At 50.0% G+C, this 14,439-nt stretch overlaps 1 protein-coding gene across 1 annotated transcript in view; it reads left to right on the top strand.

The window, feature by feature from the left end:
- The first annotated feature begins 1,206 nt into the window (after positions 1-1,206).
- Positions 1,207-14,439, top strand: part of ank2a (ankyrin 2a, neuronal) — a 51,865-nt gene continuing 38,632 nt past the window's right edge. Inside the window, exons 1-16 of the mRNA XM_047044982.1 lie at positions 1,207-1,332; positions 4,282-4,383; positions 8,743-8,841; positions 10,016-10,114; positions 10,292-10,390; positions 10,552-10,737; positions 10,972-10,995; positions 11,500-11,508; positions 12,137-12,235; positions 12,357-12,455; positions 12,561-12,659; positions 12,878-13,075; positions 13,255-13,353; positions 13,653-13,751; positions 13,861-13,959; positions 14,197-14,394. Of these exons, the coding sequence (XP_046900938.1) occupies positions 1,207-1,332; positions 4,282-4,383; positions 8,743-8,841; positions 10,016-10,114; positions 10,292-10,390; positions 10,552-10,737; positions 10,972-10,995; positions 11,500-11,508; positions 12,137-12,235; positions 12,357-12,455; positions 12,561-12,659; positions 12,878-13,075; positions 13,255-13,353; positions 13,653-13,751; positions 13,861-13,959; positions 14,197-14,394 (1,734 nt within the window). The remainder of the gene's footprint in view (positions 1,333-4,281; positions 4,384-8,742; positions 8,842-10,015; positions 10,115-10,291; positions 10,391-10,551; positions 10,738-10,971; positions 10,996-11,499; positions 11,509-12,136; positions 12,236-12,356; positions 12,456-12,560; positions 12,660-12,877; positions 13,076-13,254; positions 13,354-13,652; positions 13,752-13,860; positions 13,960-14,196; positions 14,395-14,439) is intronic.

Raw genomic sequence — 14,439 nt, 5'->3', positions numbered from 1 at the left:
GGGGAAGGGAAGGGAGGAGAGTGGTGAGGAGGGGAAGGGAGGAGAGAGGTGAGGTGGTGAGGGGAGGAGAGAGGTGAGGTGATGAGGGAAGGGAGGAGAGAGGTGAGGTGATGAGGGAAGGGAGGAGAGACGTGAGGAGGGAAGGGAGGAGAGAAGTGAGGTGAGGTGAGGAGGGGAAGGAGGAGAGAGGTGAGGAGGGTAGGATATTGTAGCAGAGTGAGGGGGGGGGGGGACAGAGACAGTGGTTTGCAGTGGCTGGAGCTCTGGCAGTAGGTTGGCTGTTTGCTGGCATGCTGCCTGCCTAAAGCCCTTACACACTGAAACCTCTCTCACAGCTGTGGATCACACACACACATCCTGCTGATGTTCAGACAGCTGGCAGCTCCTGTGCACATCCTCTTTTGTGTGTGTGTGTCTGTGTGGTACTGTATGTGAGTGTATATATTTACCCCACCGGCCCATCCTCCTATCCTTATCTCTCATTCTTTCATATGCTCACACATGCCATTCACTGTGTGTCTGCTGTGTGTCTGTTAAACCTCTGGAGTTGCATGGACTCCAACTTAGACTCCCCATCCTCTCTCTCTGACTCTCTTTTTCTCTCGGTCTTTTCTCGCTCTCGCGCTTTATGTCTGTCTCTCTGTCTTATGCCTGTCTTTCTCTCGCTCTTTTTTCTCTTGGCACACTTCTCTTTCTCACTCTCATACTTTTTTCTTTCTATTTTTCTCTCTCGCTGTCTCTCTCTCTCTCTCTCTCTCTCTCTATCTCTCTCTCTCTCTCTCTCTCTCTCTCTCTCTCTCTCTCTCTCTCAGTCTTTCTATATATTTCTGTCTTTCCACTGGATTCCTCGGGGACAGAACAGACGCTTTATTTTGCCTGTTCACAGATATGTAAAGGGAGTAGTATTTTTCTGTGAAGTGCATTTCAAACTGGATTTCTGGAACCACAGCTCAGTCTGCTTTGGGATAAGTAGATCATCTTTTTGGACGATTATTGCATTCTGTTTTCCTTGGCTGCAGTAGAACTTGTGGCTATCAGTAACTACTCAGGCAACTCAGGGTGTTTCCCTCTGAGTCTCCACTTCAGTCACCTGCACAGGAAAGTGGGACCAGGTGTCTGAGTTTCCGAAGAGAGGACGTGAGGGAGAAAGAAAGAGAGATTGTGTGTCGGGGTCAGTGTGTGTGTGTGTGTGTGTGTGTGTGAGCCATGGCCCATGCTGCGGCCCACCTGAAGAAGGCTCGAGAGTTTGAGCAGCTCCCTGAGCTCCAAGCCATCCAGAAAGCCAGGGAGAGAAGGCGACGCCACAGAGAGCGAGCCGAGCGCAAGCGGCAGGTAACCCCCACACACAGCCGCTATCTTGGTTACAAAGGCTTTGATGTCATATTCATGATTCCTCTGTGCCCTGATTGGGATCACTGTAGTGTACATTACTTGCGGGGGGGCATGCATGTGTGTGTGGGACTTTGTGTGAGTGTGTGTGTGGGGGCTTGCCTGTGTGTGGGACTTTGTGTGTGGGTGTGTGTGTGTGTGTGTGTGTGTGTGTGTGTGTGTGGACTTGCGTGCGTGTAATCAGCTGAGCAGATTAAAAGGACAGTGGTGACGTGATGCTGGGTGTGATGCTCTGACCTGAGCTCCTGCGTTGGTGTGTGTGTGTTGGTGTGTGTGTGTGTTGGTGTGTGTGTGTGTTGGTGTGTGTGTGTGTTGGTGTGTGTGTGTGTTGGTGTGTGTGTGTGTGTTGGTGTGTGTGTGTGTTGGTGTGTGTGTGTGTTGGTGTGTGTGTGCTTGTGTGTGGGGGGAGTATGAAGCAGGTCTTAGATGGAGGGCTTGGGGGAAATTCAGGATATTGGGGATGTCACAGATGGCAGATGCTTCAGTTAGATTAATAGAGATGCCCTGTATAGAATCTGTACACCACTACTTTGGTAGTAAGTAGGATGGTGTAGGAATTAAATTGACAACTGAAAAGGATTAGTATACATAGTAGAACAGTGAAGAGATCGGAATAAGATTAGCTCCATTCCTGAAGCATGAGTCCACTAGAACCAAAGGAATGAGAGCTGTTGACTATGCGGGTTGAATGTTCGAACATCAACAATGATGTCAACATTTAAAAGACAGAGAGGATCCAATCTGTTATCCCTGTTGGTTTAATCCTGTATGTACAATACAATGTCCAGGACTCACTTTATCTTAATCTACACTTGCGAGCACACACACACACGCACACACACAAACAGACTTGCACACACACACAGAAACAATAATAGGGTCCGATAAGAGATTCTCTGAGTGTTTGTAGCCTGGGGTCACTTCATGAACTGAGTGCAACTGGAACACAGACCATTCTGCCCGCAACACACACACTCCCACATGACCATCCCACATATTGATCATGGACACTATGCTGTACTAGACCACTCTACCCCTGAATTTCAGGATATTCCTTATAAAAATAAGTTTTGGTCAAACGTGAAGTAGGCGCATGGTGGTGGAGATCTGATCCCAGACCAGGGATTAGGGTGTAACCTTTAACCCCCTGCCTCCTCTGCTTAGATCTCTGGCATTCCTGGAGAGCACCAGGGCCTGGGGGGCGGGGGGCATGGGCTCTGTCCCAGCCTGTACCCAGCTAGCACGCACCCCTCACTGGGAAGGTGGAGGGCCTGGGCTGCCAGGGAGTGGCTGGGGGTAAAAATAGCCCCCGTGGCGGGGGAGGCCTGAGCTAACTGGGGGAGAGTAGTGTTTACAAGGGGCAGTTGTTGCAGAGTGAGGGTCAAGGACTGGGACAAGAGGGAGCCAGAGGGAGCAGAAAGAGGGGCAACAAGCGGACATAGCTCTGCATGGAGTCTGATCAGTATGGTTCAGTAGAGAGGACAGAAGGCTTGGCTGCATGGGTGAAGGGGTGTAGGCCAGGATAAGCTAGCATCAGGCTAGAGACTGGCGTAAACTGGGCGCAGATATCAGAGTACAGAAGGGTGTGTGGACACTAGGCAGGATGGACCAGGGGAGGGTTTGAGGTAGACGTTAAAGGCCACTGTACATGACATAAAGGACTGTCTGGACTGAACTTGGTGGAGAGATCTGAGCGGACCATCTCGTTTTCGGAGGCTGCTCACACTCATTTGGGATTGCCACCCCCCCCCCCCCTCCCCCCCTCCCCACCCTTAAAAGGCAACAAACAACAGCAAAAAGGCAGGTTGTGGTGTTGTGTGGACTGCCACTATGGGCAACGCCTGTGGCTCCAGTAAGGGTGTGAAGACGGTGGGAAGCGACGCAGAGTTGAACCTTCAACCAGACGACTCTGGTTCCGACCCTGGATATGAGCCTGAACCCCTGGTAAGACTGGGATGGAGAGAGGGATGGGGAGAGAGGGTGGAGGTGGGGCAGATGGGGGAGAGAGCTGCAAAAGGGAGGAAGGATGGGCGGGGGGGAAGGGAGGAGGGAGAGTGCAGGGAGAGAAAACGGCATCTTGTCAGCATTTTTGTGTTGATGTAATTTGTATCTGGAAACTGTTTGTGTGTGCAGTTTAAGAGCAGATATTATGCCTTCCAGAATGTATGTGTGTGTGTCAGATGACCTCATCGTTAGAGGGGATTTGACCCCATTAAGCGCTTGGACAGAGTCTGCGTCAAATGGGTGGCAAAGACCCAACTATGATCAAGTCCCTTGATGCCCTGTCTGAACCTGCTAGTCAGAGAGCTCTCTCCTCCTGCAGGGTCCACCGCTTCACAAAACAACTTGAGTCAGTCACCCTTAATGAGAGTTTGGACGTCACGTTGGTGTGATATCATCCAAACTTGAGTTTGTTCCCTTCACAATGTTACTGTAATAGGACAGAGCACCTCCTGAATTTCCCAATCAATGACTGCTCAAATATGTTTTGAGTTTGTGTGTGTGTTTGTGTGTGTGTGCGTTCAGCTGTTTCTTCTCTGTAGTCCATGTGTCTGCGAGCTAAATGTAGGTACTTCAAACAAAAAACTGACGAGACAGGGAACACTGTTCTTGACACACACAGAAACACACACCGACACACACAGAAACACACTGGACATGTTCATGATAAAGCTGCTGATGAGCTGACACATATGCAGCCGGGAGGCTTCAGCTCAACAAGTTAACACCACGAGGAACAGCCATTCAACACTCACATGTAATGGATCAAAACATTCTCTTAAAGTGACTTCTCTTTTTCCCTTCTCACCTCCATCTCTCTCTCTATCATCCATCTTTCTCCCTCTCTCATTTTCCATCATCCACCCATCGCTCTCTCCATCCTCTCCCCAGTCGGACAGCAACACCAGCTTCCTGCGTGCGGCGAGGGCGGGGAACCTGGACAAGGTCCTGGAGCTCCTGAAGGGGGGCGTGGACATCAGCACCTGCAACCAGGTGTGTGTGTTGGTATGAGAGTCACAGCTGGTTGAGTTCTGTTACATACTTCCTTATGTAATGGATTAACGTCTGCTCTAGAATGTTATTTGGCTTTTCACATCACAACTTATTCTTTTGTTGTCACAAGTTTTTAAATCTTTTACGTAACGCGGACAAGGCTCTTTGTCCTAACGACGGTGCCAGGGTGGGAACGCAGGGGGCACAGTGGGTGGAGGGAGGAAAAGATCACAGGATCACACTCACTTCCTTACTTATTCACTCAGTCATTCACTCATTCATTCATTCACTCAGTCATTCACTCAGTCATCCACTCAGTCATTCACTCAGTCATTCACTCAGTCATTCACTCACTCATACACTCACACCCTCACACGTGCACATACAGTACAAAGGCGAGCCCACATCCACACACTCCTATGCTGGGAACTGTGGATAGTCTTTTGTAGAAGTTCATGCCATTTTCTGGCACTGGCCGTTCCAGCTTAGAGTGATCAAACAGCTGGAGATCACAGACACACACACACTCACACACAGAGTAAAAATCCTGTACAAAACCTCTCACAAAAAAAACTGCAGTCCCTTCATAATGACACAATCATTGACTCTGTTAACTTGAACAAACACAGAACACTCTAGAAACACTGTTCTGCCCCCCCCTCCCCCACACACACCCAGTCACCCAGTCACCCACCACTCAGCGCCCACAGTCTCACTGTGTTGTAGCAGACAGCTGAAGCCTCTGCAATGTGCTGAGTGTGGAACACATTGACAGCTGGGCCAGGTCTGTCCGATGCCTCGTGTCTCCATGGTGACTGAGGCTGGATATGTTGAGGGCCACCACAGATGTACGGAACGTATCCCAATCTAAAGGGGTCTCGTCTAATACCTGGGGGGTTCTCAGGCCTGGCTCTTCTTCTGTCTCTCACACACAGCTGTTCTCACCCCCCCCCCCCCCCCCCACTCCGCCCCACTCCCCCCACCCCCACACCCTCACCCTCCACACCCTCACCCTGATACCACAAGAGGGGGAGGGAGTCACGGATCAAAGAAAACCCCCTACATCCCTAAATCTCACCCCCCTCTGTCCTGTCAGAATGATTTACAGTGGACACAAGGAATCTTAAATAGGAGACAAGGAAGGAGCTGGTTGTGACTGTGAATGTCTGTGTGTGTGTGGATGTGGACTGTAAGATTGAGTGGAAGTATACATGTGTCTCCTCTGTGTCTGTACCAGTTTGACCTCCTCCCATGAACACACTGGGCTCTCATAGGAGGAGCTCACCCCCCAGAAGGTCCCACTACAATCAAAGTTACCATTCCAACTATCTATTGGGCTGTTGTCATCGTAACAGCACTATATGTTTTGCGGGTCAACGCTCGTACTGCACGGACTGTCGTTGTTTCACAAACCGCCACACACATGTGCAGGCACTTGCACATTCAGACACACATATACACATGCACATACACACACTCATCGCTTGCAATAAGAGACTGTTGGCATTCATTCTTGTGTGTAGTTGGGAGATCATGTACGATACTTGGTCAGGCGATATTCAAGATAAAAGTCAGGTTGGCTGTGTGTGTGTGTGTGTGTCTGGTTGTGTAAATGCCACTACCAAACAGCTGATCAGATTCCTGGTAAGAGTCACGAGGCAAACACTAATCAACAACTTCTTGATTTCACCTTTGACCTTTCAACAACGTTGCATTCTGTATCCCCAGGGAGGTGTTGGAGTGGAGCAGAACACTGTATAACTAGAACTACAGGCCATCAGTGCCTGCTGGGCCACTCACTGCTCTATCCTCAGTGCCGGCTGGGCCACTCCCTGCTCTATCCTCAGTGCCTGCTGGGCCACTCACTGCTCTATCCTCAGTGCCTGCTGGGCCACTCACTGCTCTATCCTCAGTGCCTGCTGGGCCACTCACTGCTCTATCCTCAGTGCCGGCTGGGCCACTCACTGCTCTATCCTCAGTGCCTGCTGGGCCACTCACTGCTCTATCCTCAGTGCCTGCTAGTCCACTCACTGCTCTATCCTCAGTGCATGCTGGTCCACTCACTGCTCTATCCTCAGTGCCTGCTGGGCCACTCACTGCTCTATCCTCAGTGCCTGCTGGGCCACTCACTGCTCTATCCTCCCCTCACACTCTCTTACCTGAAGAGGAAGCACAGTCTGGTACCACTGCAGTGACATGAGGAGGAGGAGCAGGAGGATGTGGAGGACCAATAGGAGGAGGAGGAGCAGGAGGATGAGGAGCAGGAGGATGAGAAGGATGAGGAGGAGGAGGAGGATGAGGAGGAGCAGGAGGAGCAGGATGAGGAGGATGAGGAGGAGCAGGATGAGGAGGAGGAGCAGGGGGAGGAGCAGAAAGGGAAGCCTGTGTATGTCAGACGTCTGATGGTGAAGAGGGAGAGAGAAAAAGAAAGGAAGGAAGGGGGGTAAGAGAAAGAGGGAGAGGGAGGGAAAGAGAGAGAGAGAGTAAGAACTGGATAAAGGAAGATCAAGATTTACGTGTGTCAGTGTAGACACATGTAACGATAATATATTTGGATGCTGTACACTCAGCTTCTTATCCTAGTGTGTAATCACCATGGTGATGAGTTATCATGGTTATCAAATGTATGCAACTGATTTTTGCAGAACCTATTTTATCTTATCTTTCTTCAGACCATATGACACTGCGTGTGTGTGCCTCCTCCTTAAAGGTGCAGTTCTTAAAGCACGTTGTGCACGCGCGTGTTTATGCGTGTGTCAACCTTCCCCCACAATGAAAGGCCAAGCTCTCTCCATCCTAATCCCACCACATGGTAATCTGTGGTGAGTGATATTACTCTCTAATCCACAGGCTTTTATTTTCCCCTTCCATCTCTGTCCCTGCTACTCTGCTACCTACCCTGGTCCACCCTTCGATAGCTGACGAAGGGAAAATCCCAGCCTTTTATTATCATGTTACTAATGAGATTAGATGTTGTCTGGGGCTGGGGCAGGGCAGGGCTGGGACTGGGGCTGGGGCTGGGGCTGGGGCTAGGACTGGGGCTGGGGCTGGGGCTGGGGCTAGGACTGGGGCTGGGGCTGGGGCTGGGGCTGGGGCTGGGGCTAGGGCTGGGGCTGGGGCTGGGGCTGGGGCTAGGACTGGGTGTGTTGCATGGTTGTTATAAATCAATGCACTTTCCATTCCTTCTCTGGTGCAACTGTAGGTTCATTAGCTAAGTGAAGTCAGGACTGGTTGTGAGATGAATATACTGTATTCCGAGCATGATCATATCTGATTCTGGATCTGAGGGAGGGGTGCCACTCTAACATAGCAGGAAGCTCTCTCAACCACACACTTTATGTAGGAATGATGTCATCTCATTACAGAAACATCAATCACATTTCTATTATGACACACACAGACTCATACATTCACACAATGCCCTCAGAGAAATGCCGTTTTCCATTTTGAAGTGGTGACATTTTCACAGCTTCTAAAAATGAATGTGTACGCGTCCTCGAGACTCTCAGTGATGGTGCAGAAACTTGAGACCATATGGCTGTTTGGCATTTAGGCGACTCACTGTAGACGTGTGTGTGTGTAATGCCCAGAATGTGTGTCACAGTACGTGCATGGGTGCGCGTGTAGTGTTGGTGTTGGTGTGTGAACTGGTGCCAGGGAGCGGGAACAGGGGTCTGAGTTTGGGGGTGAGGGAGTTAAGGAGGGGATAGCAACATAGCACCTGTCTCTCCTTCAGTGCTGAAGAAGGCTTTGAAAGCAAGAGGGACTGTCGCTGCTCTGTGCCCGTCTGAGACAGCCAACCAGGGAGGAACATTCACAGCTCCCATCTCTCCGCAAGTCTCTGGACCCACACCAGGGGAACAGGGGGAATTGGCGCATCTCACTTCACCCCCTCTCAATAAAAAGAGAGAAAAAAGCAGTAGATGAGAAAGAAAAAAACAACGTTATCGAGACGACACGAAGGGGAGAGAGGAGAAATAGACCAGGATTAAGTACGCATGATGGAGGAGGAGGATGAGGTGAAACTTTGTTCTCTGTGTGTGTGTGTTTGCGTGTATGTGTGTGTGTGTGTGTGTGTTTGCGCACGTGTGTGTGTATGTCAAATATCTATCCTTCTTGTCACCTTGAAGCTGGTATATTTACCTTGCCTTAATGAACATCTTGTAGACCAGAGTTTTCTTTTTACACGTACAAATTGTTTTTACTTTCATGTGTTGTGATGGTTTTAAAGTACTTTGTATAAGCAGATCCACAGGATTTAAGTCAACGACTGACTTCAGAACTATGTTCCCTGCGGTTGAACACTGTGAATGGGTGGATTGTGTTATTTAACGCCTATCCCGGGATCTGTGTGTCTAGAATGGTCTCAACGCGCTGCACCTGGCAGCCAAAGAGGGGCATGAGGACCTGGTGGACGAGCTGCTGGAGAGAGGCGCGCCCGTTGACTCTTCCACTAAGGTAACCGTGGCAACCCCTCACCCTCATGCTTTTGACTCTGCCGCTAAGGCAACAGTGGTAACCCCTCCCCCCTGACCCTGACCTTTACATTAGCCAGAATCAGGATGAAGTCAACTCTCTGTCAACTCTTTACCCAACCCCGGAGCCTTTACCCAGCCATAAACCTGACCCCTGACCCTAACTCTAACCCAAGAGACGAGACAGACCAACATTTTGTGCAGTCATCTGTTGTTCTCCCTCTAGTAACGAGAGATGTTACAGGAGGGAAGGAGAGGAGAGACAACGAGCAGAGAGAGGGAGCGGATGAAAGCAGGATCAGTGTTTCCGAGGTGTAAATCACTGACTGGAATCTCACTCATCCTTGGTGTCTGTCATCAGATCTGGTAGAGAAAGGGGGGGGGAGAGAGGAAGAGAGGGGGTCAGAGGGAGAGAAAGAAGGAGGGAGAGGAGTTAGAAAGGACGGGAAACATGAGCCAGGGGTATCAGATGACGAGGGTCGCTCTTCAACAGACGTAAACAACCTCCAGTGAATCTCTCCCCTCCCTCTATCCATCAGTCCTCTCTCTTCCCTCCCCTCCCTCTATCCATCAGTCCTCTCTCTTCCCTCCCCTCCCTCTATCCATCAGTCCTCTCTCTTCCCCCCCTCTCTCTATCCCTTTTTTTTGGCCCTTCATTTTAAAATGAAAAACAAAATTCTGTCTACGCTGCTGATCTATCCTTATCTTATTTTTTCTCTCACCGTCCACTCCTCCTCTCTCCACTCTTGTGCCCTCCCTCAATCATTTAATTCCATCTATTGATCAGTCAATCCATGATCTGACTTGATTTTGTCAGATAAACCGTAGATTGGCTGCTTGTGTCTAGTGTTCTCGTCTGTGATTGGTAGATCACATTGGTTTGATACATCCTGTTAACAGCTGATGGGCATCATGTGCCATCTCATCAGTGTGGTGTTAATGTGGCCTTGTGTGTCCTTCACGCCCCATGAAATACCTTAATCCGCACACACACACTCTCTCACACACACACACACTCTCTCACATACACCAGACAAACTCTTCTACACACATACACACACAAACTATTCTACACACACACACACACACACACACCAGATACACACAGATTCATAAAGACACAGACATTCACACAATTTCCTAAATGTTCCCTGCAGAAAGGAAATACTGCCCTTCACATCGCCTCTTTAGCTGGACAAAGAGAAGTGGCCAGACTGCTGTTGAAGAGAGGGGCAGATGTCAACGCCCAATCACAGGTCAGAACTCTGAGAATGGAGACTCATATCAGTAAAGTCTGATAAGACCTGTTCTGTTCTCCCTTGGTTAGTACTGTAGCTGTAGGCATTGGTAGGTCCAACTTACATTACATGGAGGTGTTCAGTTCAGTTCTCTGTAACTTTGTGTGTGTGTGTACGTGTTTGTTTTCTCGGCAGAATGGTTTCACGCCTCTGTACATGGCGGCCCAGGAGAACCACCTGGAGGTGGTGCGGTACCTGCTGGAGAACGAAGGGAACCAGAGCACTGCCACAGAGGTCTGTCTACCTGTCTGTCTGTCTGTCTGTCTGTCTGTGTGTCTGTGTGAATGTCTGCCTGCCTGCCTATCTGTCTGTGTAAACGTTTGTCTGTCTGCTTGTCTGCCTGTCTGTCTGTCTGTCTGCCTACCTGTCCTCAAGAATCTCCATTCTGTGTTCAGGACGGCTTCACCCCGCTGGCCATCGCCCTCCAGCAGGGCCACAACCAGGTGGTGTCCCTGCTGCTGGAGCACGACACCAAGGGCAAGGTCCGCCTGCCGGCGCTGCACATCGCCGCACGCAAGGACGACACCAAGTCTGCAGCGCTGCTGCTGCAGAACGACCACAACGCAGACGTGCAGTCCAAGGTGGGGGGGGGGGGGGGGGGGGGGGGAGGCAGGGGAAAGGAGGTCTGTGGCAGAGGATCGATGGTCATGTGAACCTGTTTTGTTTTTCCAGCGTCAGGATATGTGTGTGTTTGTCTTTTGACTAAACGATCCCTCTTTAACTAGCCAACACCAACCACCTTCCTGCCCTCCCCTTCTCTCCCCCTTGTCTTTCTCCCTCGCTTCTCTCTCTCCCTCTCGATGCGGCCATAACAGATGATGGTCAATAGGACTACGGAGGTATACAGACTCCGCCTTTCCGTTTTTCCTCCATTCTTTCCTCCTCCCTCTGTCTCTTGTGCTCTCATTGGGACCATGTTAACTACTGTATAGCATGCTGGTCTCATAGACTATGTCTGGTCTTGGTCTCTGTCTGTCTGTACTGTTTGTTTGTGTGCAAAATACACCCTGCATGATCTCTCGGGGTGATTACAATCATGTCTTGTTGGGGATAGACTCCCCATGAATGTGATTCTCTGTTTTATTTGTGTTGAGTTTGTTCATTCAAATTGTAACTGTATTTATTGCATGAGGAATCTACCTCTGACAATGTTGAGATAACAAATAATTATTTGAAATCATCATCAATAAGACTAGATAAAATCGAATAGTGTGTTGTTGATTTACCAGTTACATTTTTGTATCTGCACATCATTAATTAGTTCTAAACGTGATTTAAGTCTGATTCTGTTAGACACAGTTCTTTCTTTAACTCTGTTTCTCAAATTACACCATGTCTAACAGAATGGGAAGGTAAGGAGAGAAATGTCTGTCAATTAGAAATCTATACATTCCTGTATTTACATTTTACCATATTTATATATTTCTGTACTTGTATAATGTTATTAGATATCTATAGTGTGTAGTCATTTTCTTTTTCTGTAGGTTTCTTTTGACAAGTTACTATGTTTTTTGTGTTATTTTATTATTAAGCATGGGAACAGTTGGTGGTGGTTGCATGTGCAATATTTTGCATGTATATTTTTCCTGACTTGTTGAGTATAGTTTTCCCTTTCTAGCCTTTAGTTTCTCTTTCTTTTCAGAAGCATGCAAATGTTTACTCTCTAGGCTCCTTCCTACTGTCTGCTGTGGAACATCTAATTTCACTAATTTAATCTTTTTCTTTCTTTTTCTCTTTTAACCCCTGCCCCCATCCCTTTCTATTTCCACTCTCGTTTACATCCTACTGTCTTCTCATCCATCTCTCTCCGTTTGTCGCTCTTCCTCCTCTTTCTCTTTCTCTTCCTCCTCCTCTTCCTCATCTCCTCCTTCTCTTTCTCATCCTCTTTTCCTCCTCCACTCCACTCCTCTTTCTTCTCATTCATCTCTCCTCCTTCTCATTCTCCTGCTCTCCTCCCCTTCTCCTCTCTCTCTTTAACAGAGTGGTTTCACACCTCTGCACATAGCTGCTCACTATGGCAACGTGAATGTCTCCACCCTACTGCTAAATAGAGGGGCTGCTGTGGACTTCACAGCAAGGGTACGCCCCCTGCCCTCTCTCAGCCAATCACAGACCCCGTCTACCAAGAAATGGTGTGGCTTGGCCACTCACAACCTACAACAGCTGTATCCCTGACACTGTGTATAATGTTTGTCCTCAGAATGGAATAACCCCCTTGCATGTGGCCTCCAAGAGAGGAAACACCAACATGGTGGCCCTGCTGCTGGACCGAGGAGCTCAGATCGATGCCAAGACCAGGGTGAGTGACAAGGTGCCCTGCTGTCACTGTCAACTGCAGCCCTTCTGGCATGAAGAATGAGCTTGTGAGTAACAGTCTGTTCCTGTGTGTGTGTGTGTGTCTCAGGATGGCCTCACCCCGCTGCACTGCGCGGCCAGGAGTGGACACGACCCAGCACTGGAGCTACTGCTGGAGAGAGGAGCACCGATGCTAGCGAGGACCAAGGTACACACAGAAGTAGACGAATATACAAGCACACAGTCACACGCGCACACCTGCACACACGCACACACACGGACGCACACACATGGATACACGCTCACGAATGGGCACGCGCACACATACATACATGCTGTATCTGCAGTCATAAACTGACTTGGATGGGCTGACAAAAAGGCGTCACTTCTCCTTGTCTCTCTCTGTTTCTTTCCCTCCTTCCACAGAACGGCTTGTCCCCGCTCCACATGTCGGCCCAGGGCGACCACGTGGAGTGTGTGAAGCACCTGCTGCAGTACAAGGCGCCTGTTGATGATGTCACTCTGGACTACCTGACAGCAGTGCACGTGGCGGCCCACTGTGGACACTACCGGGTCACCAAGCTGCTGCTGGACAAGAGGGCCAACCCCAATATGAGGGCGCTGGTACTGAACACACACACACACTCACACACTCACATACACCCACATACACACAAGCAAGCTCTCACGCACACATATTCACACAATGACAATGACTGACAAGGACCCGTTTTATGTCGATCCATCCTACCCCTTCCCTCTTTCTCTCTCTTTCTATCTCTCCCCTCCTCTCCTTGTCGCAGAATGGCTTCACCCCTCTGCATATTGCCTGTAAGAAGAACCGAGTGAAAGTGATGGAGCTGCTGATCAAGTACGGAGCCTCCATCCAGGCCATTACTGAGGTGAGACACCAGGGGGCGCTGTGTGTCCTACTACTACATGGGGAGCAGCAGCGATTGGTTAGGTTGTGAGTCTTTGTTTCCTTACACTGTCTACGGGGGCAAGAGACATTTTGAAACAACCTGGCTTGGGCCCTCTTCTGTCTCGTTGTCTCTCTCCCTCTCCCTCTCTCTCTCTCTCTGTCTCTCTCCCTCTCTCTCTCTCTCCCTCTCTCTCTCTGTCTCCCTCTCTCTCTCTGTCTCTCTCTCTGTCTCTCTCTCTCTCCATCTGTCTCTCGTTCTCTTCCTATCGATCTCTCCAGTCGGGTCTGACGCCCATCCATGTAGCAGCGTTCATGGGCCACCTGAACATCGTCCTGCTGCTGCTGCAGAACGGAGCCTCGCCCGACGTCTGCAACATTGTGAGTAACGCTGGCGTCCAATCACAGCCCACTTCCAACCCGCCAACAGTTGTGCACTTCCTGTAATTGTTATCCGACCATAAATTGGACGTTTGTGTGTGTGTCTCAGCGTGGAGAGACAGCCCTCCACATGGCAGCCCGTGCAGGTCAGATGGAGGTGGTTCGCTGTCTGCTGAGGAATGGAGCTCTGGTCGACGCTGTGGCCAGGGTAAGACCATCTGCCACTGATACACCTGACACCAGACACACCTGGCAGACACACATGACACACAAGTGCCGCACACACACACCTGGCACACCAATGACACAGATAACCTGTATTCACATCTGGCACACATATGTAGGGGACACCTGACACACATGCTCTGCACATGGCACACACCTGATACACACACCTGGAACGCCATGCGCGGGGGACACCTTTTCACACACCTGACTTCCCCAGGAGGACCAGACCCCCCTCCATATCGCGTCTCGCCTGGGGAAGATGGACATCGTCCAGCTGCTGCTGCAGCACATGGCCCACCCTGACGCCTGCACCACTAACGGCTACACCCCCCTGCACATCTCCGCCCGGGAGGGCCAGCTGGACACGGCTGCAGTTCTGCTGGAGGCTGGAGCCTCGCACTCGCTGGCCACCAAGGTGGAGACACACACACACGTACATACACACGTGTAAACAAACACA

This window comes from Hypomesus transpacificus, chromosome 22, assembly GCF_021917145.1.
Source record: "Hypomesus transpacificus isolate Combined female chromosome 22, fHypTra1, whole genome shotgun sequence".
Taxonomy (NCBI): Eukaryota; Metazoa; Chordata; class Actinopteri; order Osmeriformes; family Osmeridae; genus Hypomesus; species Hypomesus transpacificus.
The sequence above is the reverse complement of the archived record's forward strand: the minus strand, read 5'-3'. Positions and strand labels throughout refer to the sequence as shown.